Raw genomic sequence first — 13,716 nt, 5'->3', positions numbered from 1 at the left:
TTTAAATAAAACAAAGTAACGGTATAATAGAATATAAGCTACTCTAAAATTTGTCACTTTTTTATATTAAACTACCCATACAAAAATTATCTTTTTTGGACATCAAAGTTTTATAAAAAATATTTGAGTGAGAAAAAAATGTTTTTACAAACCAATTGGGCCGTAGAACTGATTACTTTAGCATTTTCCAAAATTCAACCTATATCCATCACATTTTGATCATCTCCTTTTTCTTTTTTTTCCCTCTCTGTCTGTACAAATTTAGCTAAGCATTTTTTTTTTAAGCGGCTGCTTACCCACATTAGCCTTGGAAATAGAATGTTCACGTTGCCCCAAGTGTCTGTGCGAGAAGCTTGGGCCACGCTCTTTGCACTCGTAAGCTCGTACAAAGATTGTGGCCTCGCAGGTCACCAAAGGTGGTTGTGCAATCGCATGCAACAAGTCTAACGCTTTAAAATATCAAAACAAATTATTTAATTGAGAGTGAGGTGACGATCGAAACAGAGAAAAATCTTATTCCATTTATCATGAGTCAGAAAGTTAGCTAGGGGATTATTATGCAAATAGCCAAATTATTTAGGTATCTGATTATGATGGTCAAAAGTCAGGAAACAAGAAAGTAACTTAATGTTCCAAAGAAATACTATTTTTTTCATATGCTTTATGGTTTCTGGGCCCCATCTTTATGATATATAGAGTTATACATACTGTTCTGACCAAACCAAGAATATGTAGTTTATTCCCACAAAAAAAAAAAGAAAAAACAAAGTTTCTCATGCATTCCACTAGTCAGCATCACCTTTATGGTATATAGAGTTGTTAGGGGAAAAACCCTAGGTCATATATCCACAGAGGCGCTCGGCCGAAGAGCGCCGACCGGAAAGCCGCTCGGCCAAAGGATGCCGACCAGGAAGGCGCTCGACTAGAGGGCGTCGACCAGAGCGCGCGCCAAGAGGTGCCCCACCCAAAGCTGCTCGGTTAGAAAGTGCCGACCAAAGACAGCGCCAAGGCGCTCTGCTAGAAGGTGCTCGCCTAAAGGGCGCCGACCAGGAGTACTTGAAGCAACCCCGCCACAGGGCGCCCCATTGGGCGACCAGCTCGGCTCGGCACTCTTGCCGAGCCGATGCCTTAACCAAATGTTCAACCTCCGCCTAAAGTCCAAGGGACTGACAACTCCTACGGCTTGCGACCTGCCACTATCTCCAAGCCATCAAGGCATAAGATCTTCGCAGGTATTCGGCACGACCTGCCATTAATGCACGAGACTCTCTCAAGCCTCCGATGCACTCAGTCATTTAATGAACACGGCCCAAGACGATCTCCGGATCACTGAACCATCAGAGCGCATGGCTCTACCTGACCGCCGGTTCATTCGGTAATAAATGCACTTACCATCCACAGACCCCAGGCCCGCTACGGCCGGCGGTTCAACCACTCCAACAGGTCCGATCGACCGTGACAACTCCCTGATTCCGGTCTGATTCGGCCCTGTTCTCCACTATGTCATAAATGGGCCAAATCGTGCCCAATTATCACAGACAGGGACAAATCCCCCGGTTACCTCCCAGGTAACGTAATCCCCTCCTATAAAAGGGAAGCTGGGAGAACCAAGGGGGGGAACAAACAAAAAACGGAAACAGATCCCCGGGACTGAACCCGCCGGGAAGCATAGATACAATTGAGGACGTCATCCTCTTCGTCTTCTTTATCCTATCCAAATATTCTTGCTGTCTTCTCCATATACTCTCTTCCCTGCTCTCTTCACATACTTGCCCCCTCTGACTTAGGCATCGGAGGGCCGGCGCCGGGGAGCCCGGCCACCGGTTTTCCTTGCAGGACTTGCACACCCCCCCGCAGCGGAGGACGCAGCCGGCCGGCGCACCGCCGTCCGCCCCCTGTAGCAGTGGAGCTCCTCCTTCCCCGGCTTCGCGGTGGCCCCCGGGTCCAATTTCCAGCAACAAGAGTTTTACTGTCCTCACCAAACCAAGTATGTAATTTATTCCAACAAGATAAAAAATTCTCCCATGCATTCCACTAGTCGTACTCGGCTCGACTCGTAAGATAACATATTTGCAAATCTCAAACTTAACTCCTACTCCTCTCTCTCTCTTTCTTTCTTTCTACATATATATACATACTTATGTAGGTAGGTAGGTACGTACGTATCTATGTACACATATATATACATACACTATATATGTATATATCCATATGTCATACATACATACATGCTTTTATAAATCATGAAATATATTTGATTGGTCTAAATATAATTAAATATGAATTTAATATGCTTGAATCTTTACCATAGACTCTATTAGCAAGTTTGAGCAAAACTAAATGAGAGAATAGTATTTACCCAAATAGTCATGAGACATTCCAAGTAGTCAAATTCAATTATATCCAAATGTCCATTCAGTCTAAAAATATGTAAATGCTAAATTGACATGGAAAAAAGAAATATCAGAGTTTTCATGATCTTCATGCTTATTATTTATCATCCACTATTCTTTCATACACATAAAAAATCACAACTCTACTTGTGGTTGGTGGAGGGATAAGATCTCACAAACTCATCAATGTAACTCACACGAGTGGGGATCTTGAATAAACAGAAAAAATAAAACTCGGTCATTTTTTTGACTTATCGATTCAACTAAATTATGAAAAATTCGACAAGACTCGGTTGAGTCTGGGTCGATTTTGAATATTGCTAGAGTCATCTTGATTTCTGGCTCAATAAACTTAATTTTAAATTTGGCCGAGTTTTCCAACATCAACTTACTTATTGCAAGAGCATTAAAATAGGCTATTTAAGAGATCGTAAGGTCTCCCTCCACATTATTTATATATTAGCAAAAGTCAAAAAACATAATTGAAGAAGTCTACGTTGTCAAATGATCTGCAGGATCTGCCATGTTGCACATTCCATTTAGCTAACACATTTGTTTAAACAAATCATCCCAAATGACCAATAATTTTACCTACAAGACATTCTATACTAAATACCTAATTGTTGCTGCTCGGAGAGCCCCACTTTAAAGATCAAATAGCCGGCATGTCCTTTAGCAGGAGTCTCTTAGCAAGTTTATAGCAAATGCACCATTATCTATCCTTGTCTCCAATTAAAGAGGGAATATGGGAGAATTAGAATAAAACTAACAGAACATGTGTTCTCTTAGCTTTATCCACCAAATAGGCTGCTCCTAGCCTCTATATGGAATAGAGAAATAGGCAAGTAATTAAATAGCTATGGCTTCTTGTTTGGTCTTGGAGTGATAGAAGGAGTACCAAATGGATCCCAAGGAAAATTACCCAAGATGTCCAATGAAACAAACATATGCAATTATTATTTTGTAAACTTTACATCAGAGAGCTTTCAATTCTCACACACCCCACTGATACACTATAGTCATCTTTTTCCCAAAAATAAAAAACTAATAGAGTACTCTCTTTCCTGCACCCACATCAACTTAACTTCTCAATCAATTCGTCATGAAAGAAATTAGTTGAGTGCTGTAGAGATCTTCGTGAGACGAAAGCTCATATTAGTAGTATCAGTACTCCTCGGAGTAGTTAACACGTTGCTTTCTCGCCATGCAGAGCTATGACTCGATCTTGGGTCGTGCCCGGCCTTGTGTTCTCTTTCTGATCTCGAATTAGAGGGCGTTGCCCTATCATCAAGCCATGCAATGATGTCTGAGAACACGAGATCGATGCTCTCCTGAGGCTCCCCTGAGGTCAGTGCATGCCACATCCCTGGGTAGAGCTTAAAGGTTTTGTCTTTGCTCGATGCTGTCTCGTAGAGGGATCGGCTCACCGAAGGGTCGGTAACAATGTCATCACCTCCATGAACGACTATAAATGGCAATGTCACCTGAAGCAGCCAAAAAAAAAAACAATGGAGTCATGAGTTCTTGTCATTGGATAATTAGTACGTCCTCATATAATGTGATAAGGAAGAGATGCAAGTGTGATGCGAGATGGAGGGAGGCCGGCAGACATGCCTGGTGCAGGTTCTTTTCAATGTCCAAGCTAACCATGAGAAGCTCGTAGCCGGTCTTAAGGCGAGGCTTCCCCTTGTAGCAATAAGGATTGCTGCGAACCTGCGATGATGCCAATTATAAAACGTCAAGAAAACGTTGCAAGCGGAGAGCAGACGACAATATGATGCTGTGGGAATCTTGAGCTGGTTGGTTTTGCTTGCTTGCCTGTTCTCGCCATTCTGGATTTTTGATGGCGCTATCGATGATGTCTTTGGTGGGAATTAACTTCCAAGTTGGAATGATCTTACTAAGCTGTGTCAAAATCTTGATGATTATTGGAGGAGGTTTCATTTCTTCAGCAATCTGTCCAATATCCAAAACAACATTCATGTGAACATATATTTAAGCTTGTGACTGGAAGAGAAAAAGGAAATCACGTCCCTAGCCTAATCTCATGCAGAATACTTTAGTCGCAGGATAGTAATAATAGCTCGGATGTATATAAGGAAGGAAGGCTACAAAATATCCTATATATACAAGTGAATTTTAAGAGTGAAACGAAGTGAAAAAGAGATAGGAGGCAAACCTTGCACATGGGAGCAACCAAAACTGCTCCATCCCAATAGGTCGGCCTCTTCCTGTGTAGAAGAAGGACCATAGCTCCTCCCATGGACTCGCCAAGTAAAAATCTCTTCTTCATTCTATTCTCTCTTCTCTCTAAAACAAAGGTGAGTAAAAATTAAAAAAAGAGTCGAAATAATGAACACATTTACATGCTTATCTGTTCTATATTATCAAACGAGTATCAAATTTTATAACCAATATAACCTTAATGGTTCCTCTCCTCATGAATATATTTGAAAGAAGTTATCTATAGACTACATGGTTTTTCCTAATTATCCCAGATCACCTGGATATTATTTAAATGAAAATATCAACACCTCCTATTTGATGGACTCTTCTTAGATTAAAGAAATAAATAAAAACATTGTTTCTTTAATTTATATATTTTATTTTTCTAATCCCTCAGTGTTTTAAAATTTTTATTGATTTATTTTTGATGTGCATTAGATGAACAAGTTACTGGTATGGGATAAAGAATATCCTTTAATTGCCTTACCGCATATGCTGGTAAAATAATCAGAGCAATCATTCACGAGGCCATCAAAGCTTCGGATGTAGCCTTGCAATCCAGAGGACTTCCCATGGCCCTCATAGTCGATTCCATAGACTGCAAATCCCGCCTTAGCAAGCTGTATCCCAGTACCTGAATGGTACAAAGAAATATGTTAAAAATCTAACGTTAAGAATGAAATCCACGTATTGGTGCCACATTATAATTAATATGCGGCTTTAATATGTACAGTTAATTCTTAAATAATTTAATTGGAAGTCAATTTAAACAGAATAACTTCTTACCTTTCATTGAGATGCTGCACTCCATGGCATATCCTGGCAATAAAAAAAGCAATTAAAAAAAATACATGGAAAGAACAGAAAGACACGAAACCCATCAATGTCAAAATCATAGAGAGAGAGAGATACATAGAAGATACAAAGATCCAGACCACTATCTTTTATAAAGTATTTTTATTGCTCTTTCGTGTTTTCCTTTCTTATAATTTTTTTATAAATAATTTCTGTAAACTCTTTTTTTCTAATGGCTTTGCCTCTCTCTCTTGATATATATATATATATATATATATATATATATATATATATATATATATATATATATATATATATATATATATATATATATATATATATATATATATATATATATTTGCTTGAGAACAAAATAAATATTTAAATATCAGAAAGAAGAGGGTCTTGGCAATGAATACCATGACATAGAAAGATCAGAGCTTTCGGTTCTCGGTTCTCAGGAAGCCATCGGCATGTAAAGAGCTTCAATCCACGAGAATTCAATAGGAATTCCTGAAACCAAGAGACTCGCCGCCGTTAGTTTGAGATATATCGAGATTAAAGACATGAAAAACATAAAGATGAAGAGGAGTTCCCATCGCTAACCTCTTCATATTTGATTCCCTCCATACTCTGTCCCTGCCAAAAAAAAAAACAGAGAACAGACGGGATTAAAATAAGAAGGAAGCCTGAACTAAATAAAAATTATTCCACATGGAGTCTTGTTTTGTGATGAACCTACCGTGCAGCAGAGAGATCTTACAAGTGCCAATAAGATAGAGAGTAGAAGGGTTTTAGATAGAAGGAAGGATGGAAGCAGTTGTTTTGTTGCAGCGTTAAAAGGTGGCGACGGTTTGGACTTGGCCTCTCCTCCCCGTTCCTCCCTTTATATTGGGAGTTTTTGCCTTCTCCTTGAAGACAGACTCGGTCGCCAGCTTTTTTACAGCAGCTCCGGGTCTATTCAGCTATCCTGGAATTGGAATCAGTCAACCGCATAAACGTGCGTACTCTTCTGCGCCATCCCTATCCTCCACGTTTGATGTTTGTTTTTGGAGGCTATCCAATGTGGCCAAATTAGAATGCAGACCCACCTTTAATCCAACTCTTATTCTCGTGAAATCCTGGATAAGTCCAATTCAATTCCAGTCACCACGGCACGGCTTTGGTGATCTGCATCAGATCGGTGTTTACAGGTGTGACGTGATGGAATCTAAATGTATCCAGCTATCGCTTGATTCTTCCAGTGCTGGCACACTGAACGCAGCTTGGCCTGCAATTGGTTCAGTAAACCTGTGATTCGACCAGCTCTCAATGGAGTTATAGCAGAGCAGTGGTGAATCGGGTCTAAACCTGAAAGTGACCCAAATTAAACCATTGACCAAGTCAAAAACAGGTCAAATATTACGTAATTCAGTTCAATCCAATCGAGACTCTGATCTAACTCAATCCAAGAATAGATGACTTTAGTTCTCTTATCCTTGCCCTGCTGTCATGTTTGGGCTTATAGATTAGATATTAAATTTACTATCTATAGGATGAAGGCTTGGCTTATATTGAACTATCTTGTTTTAGCTCGAATTACGTCATCTTGAGGGCATTAGAGGAAACTGGAAACATTTTTTAAATTAAAAAAGAAAATAACTTTGTTTGTGACTTATCATTCTAAGGTTTCCTTCCGAACATAAAATGAATAATCTTTTCTTTTATGAGGTTCAAATTTGGCCTGCCCTAATCCAGACTCAAAAGGATCAAGTTGGTTTTGGGTTATGTTTGACCTACCATAGCCTGAATGATCGTGCGGTCCAGAAGTTCTCCGAGAACATTCTGTAAGATCCGAATCTATAATCATAACTCGAAAGAAGATTGGGTCAAGTTCAATCACGCTCGTCCTTGTTCAAGCTAGGCTTCGTTATAGGCCTAACAACCACCATGTAGCCTAATAGTTTGTGATGTGGAAACGAATGTTAGCACAATCAATTGCCTATAACTTGCTTATGTGAGATAAATGTACGTACCATATTACCACTCCTATTCCTGAATTGTAAACCCCAAACCCTAGCCCTACATTTAATTGTTTGACTCAGGGATACAGATCAATTAGGCTGGTAGGTCATGAAGACCATAAATTTTTAATAGCTTTAGCCCCCAAGCTGGACCATGCACGTCTATAGCTCCAGCCTTCTGAATTGGAGCGAAATATACAATCTTGGGACATGATTAGGATTGAAGACACCCTTGGTGCTACATTCACACGAGTAGCACGTGCGTCTAGGGAAGGAAGAAGGGCGCCCCGGATCGAGTGGAAAGACGGGGAGCACGTGGAAAGTTGTTTTCACGTGAGACTCGGATGTTTGACCTATTTATAAGGGAGAGGGAGCCCCACACGAGCTCACCAACGTGGACCATTCATTTGGTGCATGGGAACAAGGGCCCACCCTAGATGCTAAGATGTTTTGGGGCCCCAACCCAAAAGAGTATTTTTTTTTATTTTCATTTTTTGCTAAAGCGGATAGAATCATACTTGACGACTACGAATACACCCAATAAAATCAGAAAATAAAATGAATGGTTAGTCAATGGACCAGTCCAATCATAGAGCAACACGTACACAAACAAATAGACAAAGAAAAAGGAGCGCAATACATGCGCTTCCGTGCATCTTGCTTTGCAATTAAATTGGTCTACCGACTCAACGATAGATCTAGTCCAACTAAAAATTATATCTTGATTTTGCATGGGGCTTTAGGCTAGGCTCTTAGTCTATTGCCCGCATGCTATGCCTTGAAATTATTATGCCATTGTTATGTCTAACTCTGGTACAAAGTCCAAATTCTCACGAGAACAGTGCAAGCTCAATTTAAACACAGAAAAAGGAGCATTTCTCAAAATCAAGTGCGAAACTCTTAGAAGCAGCACTTGCATGAAATTTGTGATTCAAAGCATTTTACCCGTTGGTCATGGCACCGTATGTATATTCTTTTACCCTCAGTAGGATGGCACGATATGAGCTTTTAATGAGAGAATTTTCAACGAGGAGGCAGACTGCACATTTATCATGGCTGGTTAGAACATCCTCCCCACTAATTAACTAGCATTAAAGTCCTCTGTCTCTTCTTCTCCACATTTTGCTAGATTTTGACCGACGACGAAGGGGTACACTTATCTGATGCACGAGTTGCATCTCGTCCACACTACAAAAAGATGCAAGATCCTGACCACCAGGCCAAACACGAGTTTGTAGTTAGGTCCGCAACCTGCAATCTCATCTTTAATTATATAGATATAATTTAAATTATGAAGCGCGAATTATATTGTAGTGTGAGATTTTATGAGATGTCAACGTTATATTTTGCATAGAAAGGGGAGAGGGTTTTTTTTCTGAAAAAAGAAAATCTTAGCCGGTAATGTCGTACTTTGCATGAAGCATATTAGATGCACTTGAGACTGAACCAGACTAAACTTTGCAAGTTCGAATCGGCCGGGGTCCGGGTCCAAGACTCCAAAGGCACAACAAATCTGGTTCTTACCTAAGTGCGAATGGGGCTCTAGCAATTCCATCATATATCAAATAGTTACGACACGTCTTTGAATTGATGTTGTTGGGATACGATCCGCAGAAAATTTAGAATCTCAATTATAATTAAACTTAGAGACCCTTCATGAAAGGTGCATGGCGTAATACCCAATCCTCAAATAATGAATCACTTAATACATGAACTATTCTTCTACTTCCTCACTTTCCACTAGAAATCCTCTCTGACTCGAGCATCGGAGGAGCCAATCCGATGAGCTCCACAGGAGTGGCCTGCATTATCGGTCCAAGATGGGCAGCAACATGACCTGTTTGGATGTTAATTTTGTTATAATTCGGGCTTACATATGAGTTTCATCGGATAAATGGCAGGAGTATAAACAACCCAAATCTGGTTCGGCGCTTCCCGAGCATTGCTATTTATTGTTTACCGCAAACCTCTGCTTCTCTTCTGCATAACTTTTTTACCCACCTAATGATCATTTAAATGAAGCTAATGTAGAATTTATAGTGTTCAGGAATTCTGAAGTTTCTGTATTAAATTTTATTCTGGTTCTCTAGTTTGAAACATGCATTTTAGATTTTTTTTTTCCCCAGATCGCATGCATCTTAGAATTGAGCTCCCCGTATGAAATCTTTCTTCCCAGTTCAGACTTTTTTTTTGACGTAAAATAGAGAGAGTGAGCAACTTCCCCCAAACTTTATTGAAAGAAAAAAAATATTTACAAGAAGAAGGGTGGTAATTACACACATAGAGAGATAGGAAACAGAGGTTTTGGCATTACAAAGACAAGCTCCACAGGAAAAAAAAAAGTATAGTATTTTATGCAAAACAGAGGAGGTGATGCTCTTCTTTTCAAGAAGATCCTTGAGTTTCTCTCGTGCCATGAGCAATTGATCCCAACCTTTTCTTAGATGGACTTGTGAATTGTCCTTTTCCTCCATGGGGACCAAAGAGATGTTAAATTCGGTGGCAATCTGCGGAGATTTAAGCATGATAAAAGAGAAGACCACAATGCTTGGGCAAACAGACAACGAATGAAAAGGTGAGAAGCAGCCTCAGAGCGGGAGCCACGAAAGGGGCAGCCGACACTTGCCCTCTATCCTTTCCTTGCCAAAATTTCTCCAGTATGTAGCCAGCCAAATGAATACTTTGACCTTTTCAGGCACTGGAGCCTTTCAAATTGTCTTGTAGAATTGACAACGGACCCCGCCATTATTAATAAACTTGTAGTACGAATCAACACTATACTTTCCATCACGACAGGGCTTCCACACTGGCACATCACCAGAATCAATTGGATGAACAGAGGAGAACAGGGCCTTCAATTGGGACGTTCCGCTGGTGTAAAAAAAATATAAAATATATAAATAAATTTATTTTACTTTATAAATTTAAGTTGTAAACTTTAATCGATAATTATCCTTAAGGTGGCCCCCATACCACATTCATGTACGGCTTGCTTGATAAACTGTTGGATAAACATCATTATAAGGTAGTTGTAGAGTTAACTAAAATTAACGGGTACAATATCTCTTAGTGATGGATTGAATGATAATATTTATTACAATAGAGAATCAAGGGTCCTGGTCTTGCCTATAAAAGGGGCTTGTGTACATTCATCATTATGTCCCATAAAGTTAGAAAAAGACTAGAAGTCCTTTTTCTCATTAAAGTGTTCTTGCCGAGTTATCCTGATCAAAGACATTCACTATGGCAAGAGGTATGCGTTCCTATTTCCGCTGCTTTATATATAATATTCAGATTATTCATATATGTTTAAGGCTTTTATAAGTTTTTGGGACTATTAGTAATTTTAACATAATATCAGAGTAGAAGTTCTGAGTTCGAACTTTGTTTCCGTATTCTTTAACTCCGTTATCAAAAAATTTCACATGTTGAGCTCACCCATTAAAGAAAAGTCCGAACTATATAGTATATATGAGAAAGAGTGTAAGAAAATATAAAATATGTAAATAAATCTATCTCATCCTATAAATTTAAGCTTCTGGGACAATTGGTGATTTTAAAAGCTTGACTCCTCTAAAGAACAAATCATGAAATAAGGATTCAAAAGGAATTGGTCCTAACAATCAATCTTCCCAAAATCTAATATTTTCACCATTGCCATGTTTAAAGGAAGCACAGTTCCAAAAGGCTTCAAGATCAGAGCAAATGCCCTTCCAAACCGGGTAGGCTCTGAAGGGTCGCCGCCTGACACGCACGGCAAACCGACATCTCGTGCGGTAGGCAGTTGTAACTTGCTTCCTCAAATAGATTCGCTGCCACTACCAACACTATGATTCATCATCAATCTCCAATCCCATTTTGCATGAAGGGAGAGATTCATATTTCTAAAATTCTTAATGCCAAGCCCGGCTTCTTCTTTACCATGGCATACCATGTCCTAATTTAATTAGCAAGACAATGAAATCCACTAATGCTATCTTTTTTTTTTTCTTTCCCGGTCCATATCATAAAAGGATCATGCTTCAGTCTCATGTAAGTTAAGTTTGACAGATAGCAAGACATGTTGTCCTTCCGGTCATACGTGTAGTGATCTCAACTCCATCGCCAACTTGATATCTGAAGTTGTGAAGATACCAACCACATAACCTAAATTCAAATCCAACCAAATAATCACATTATAAAACTTAATGCAATGCACAAACAGCAATAGTATGCCATTTTAACGCATGCCTTAGTGTAAACGCTTTGAGAGAATAACAATGTTTGTTGAACTGGAAACATAAAATTGACCGCATAGCGCAGTGGATTAGCGCGTCTGACTTCGGATCAGAAGGTCGTGGGTTCGACTCCCACTGTGGTCGATATCTGGTTCATCAAATGTTTTATTTGTTTATAATTCAAATTCTTTCTATTTTTTAAAATGTTTTTCATTCTTTTTTTTTTCTTCAAATTCTTATCCCCCCCCCCTCTCTTCAACTTCTAACTCTTCCTTTTTTTTCCATTCTTATTATTTCTTTTAGAATTTATTTGTTCTATCAAAGAAACAAATGCTTGATCATTTAATTTTCTTCTGTAATTCACTTTAGTTCTATTATTAAATATCTACCAACATTTTTATTTTTCAACTTTTTATTTTCGTTTTGTAATTTATTTGTGTATAATTCATTTGATTCTTTTAAAGATAAAAACATTTCCCCAGATTAATTTTCCTCTATTTTTTTTCAACTATTTTCCTTCTATTTTTTTTCCTTCAACCTCTTATATTTCCTTCTTTATTTTTTAATTCAACTTTTTATTCTTTCTTTTATAATTCATTTGTTTTCTCAAAGAAAACTACTTTTCTCTTCGACTGTTTTGTCCTACTAGTTTTTTCTTCAACTTCTTATTTATCTTCTTTTTTCCTTCAACTTCTTATTCTTCCTTTTATAATTCTTTTTTTTCTCACAAAGATAAGAATGTTCCTTCATTAATTTTTCTTCTACAACTCACTTTTCTTCTTTATTTCTATTAACCTCTTTATTTTTCCACTTTTATATTTTATTTTTTTATAATTCATTTGATTTTTTAAAAGATATAGACATTTCCCCCTTGTCTATTATTTTCTTTTATAATTCATTTTGCATCTCTTATATTTTTCTTTTATAATGCATTTGATTTTACAAAAGATAATACTATTCTCCTTCTTTTGTCTTTTCTTTTATACTGCATTTTGCTTCTGTTATTAACTTTTTGTCAACCTTTCAAAGTTCCTTTTGTGAATCAATTATTTATAATTCATTTAGACTTTGAGTAAAAACATTTTCCTCGTTTACGTTTTTGTTTTATAATTTTATTAAAAAGTAAAAGAAATCCTTTTTATTGTTAAAAATGGAGTTCCATTTTTTTTTTCTCAAAATATGAAAAAAAACATTCCGTTGCCGGGACTCGAACCCGGGTCTCTCGGGTGAGAGCCGAGTATCCTAACCAACTAGACTACAACGGAGGAATGGATAAAGGGTAATAAGGAGTTTTATTTATGTTTATATATTGTCATAACCTTTAAGGACTGTAAGCGAAGAGATGCATCGTATGTGGAAGATTTAACTTGTAACTTAGTTGGAAAAAATCCAACAAGATTAGATTGGATTGGATTTTTTTATTGAATTCTGGAAGTGGACAGTCTATTTGAGTAGGCACATATCCATGCAATGCGTTCCAGCCCAAATTTTATGGGAGGAAAAAACCTATATAAGTGTTTTTCTTTTTTTTTTTTTCTTCCTACAAGCCAATGATGCATTGATAGAATTTAAATTAAGATTAGGATGAGCTTTTAGAAGATATGGGTTGGACTTTTAGAAAATCTAGTCCAATTCTGCGGGACTTTCCACACGGGTTCTTCATAATGTCGGCATATATACACCAGAGGAAGACATTTATACGAATAAAAAAAAATGCATTCTGAAAGATTGTTGGCAAATGTTACTTTGACTGATCTTTCTTCTTCAGAGGGAGTGGATTAGCAATTAGCAAGGCCGGATTGTCTCTGTAGAAAATAGATCTCAACTTTCAATGCTGACTTTTGCCAATTTTAAGTGTCCCCATTGCCATCAAAGAATATGTTTTTGATTTCTGAGAAAAGGAGTATGTTGGATAAAAAGAGTCAAAATAAAAAAAATAAAATAAGGGTGTACCCTATCGACTGTAGATAGAAATCCAAATTTTTTTTTTGGTACAACGGCAGCTCACACACAATGGATGTGGATGCAGCCCATAAGATCAAAAAGAATAAGAGAATACAAAAATGATGGAACCAAGGATAG

General features: G+C 37.9%; 1 protein-coding gene and 2 non-coding genes across 3 annotated transcripts; 1 reads left to right on the top strand and 2 right to left on the bottom strand.

Annotated features, from left to right (window-relative positions):
* Positions 1–3,323: 3,323 nt before the first annotated feature.
* Positions 3,324–6,278, bottom strand: LOC103702813 (caffeoylshikimate esterase-like). Its single transcript, XM_008785382.4, has 9 exons — positions 6,157–6,278; positions 6,021–6,053; positions 5,834–5,927; positions 5,406–5,438; positions 5,107–5,253; positions 4,573–4,703; positions 4,212–4,349; positions 4,008–4,106; positions 3,324–3,877 (listed from the first exon to the last, which is right to left on the bottom strand). The coding sequence occupies exons 2-9, from the start codon at positions 6,042–6,044 to the stop codon at positions 3,506–3,508; spliced, it is 1,038 nt and encodes a 345-aa protein (XP_008783604.1). The 5' UTR covers positions 6,045–6,053; positions 6,157–6,278; the 3' UTR covers positions 3,324–3,505.
* A 5,426-nt stretch (positions 6,279–11,704) lies between these two features.
* TRNAR-UCG lies at positions 11,705–11,778 on the top strand. The gene has a single exon. It is a non-coding gene; the product is annotated as a tRNA-Arg (tRNA).
* Positions 11,779–12,826: 1,048 nt separating this feature from the next.
* TRNAE-CUC lies at positions 12,827–12,899 on the bottom strand. The gene has a single exon. It is a non-coding gene; the product is annotated as a tRNA-Glu (tRNA).
* Positions 12,900–13,716: the final 817 nt, after the last annotated feature.

Source organism: Phoenix dactylifera, chromosome 3 (genome assembly GCF_009389715.1).
Source record: "Phoenix dactylifera cultivar Barhee BC4 chromosome 3, palm_55x_up_171113_PBpolish2nd_filt_p, whole genome shotgun sequence".
Lineage (NCBI taxonomy): Eukaryota > Viridiplantae > Streptophyta > Magnoliopsida > Arecales > Arecaceae > Phoenix > Phoenix dactylifera.
The sequence above is the reverse complement of the archived record's forward strand: the minus strand, read 5'-3'. Positions and strand labels throughout refer to the sequence as shown.

Excerpts from the sequence above, each read along its gene's own strand:
- LOC103702813 (XM_008785382.4), bottom strand. The coding sequence starts at position 6,044 with ATGGAGGGAATCAAATATGAAGAG. Across the intron at positions 4,704-5,106 it reads TTATTTTACCAGCATATGCG|AGAGAAGAGAGAATAGAATG; the intron begins GTAAGGCAATTA and ends CCTTTGTTTTAG. Across the intron at positions 4,107-4,211 it reads ATCCAGAATGGCGAGAACAG|GTTCGCAGCAATCCTTATTG; the intron begins GCAAGCAAGCAA and ends GCATCATCGCAG.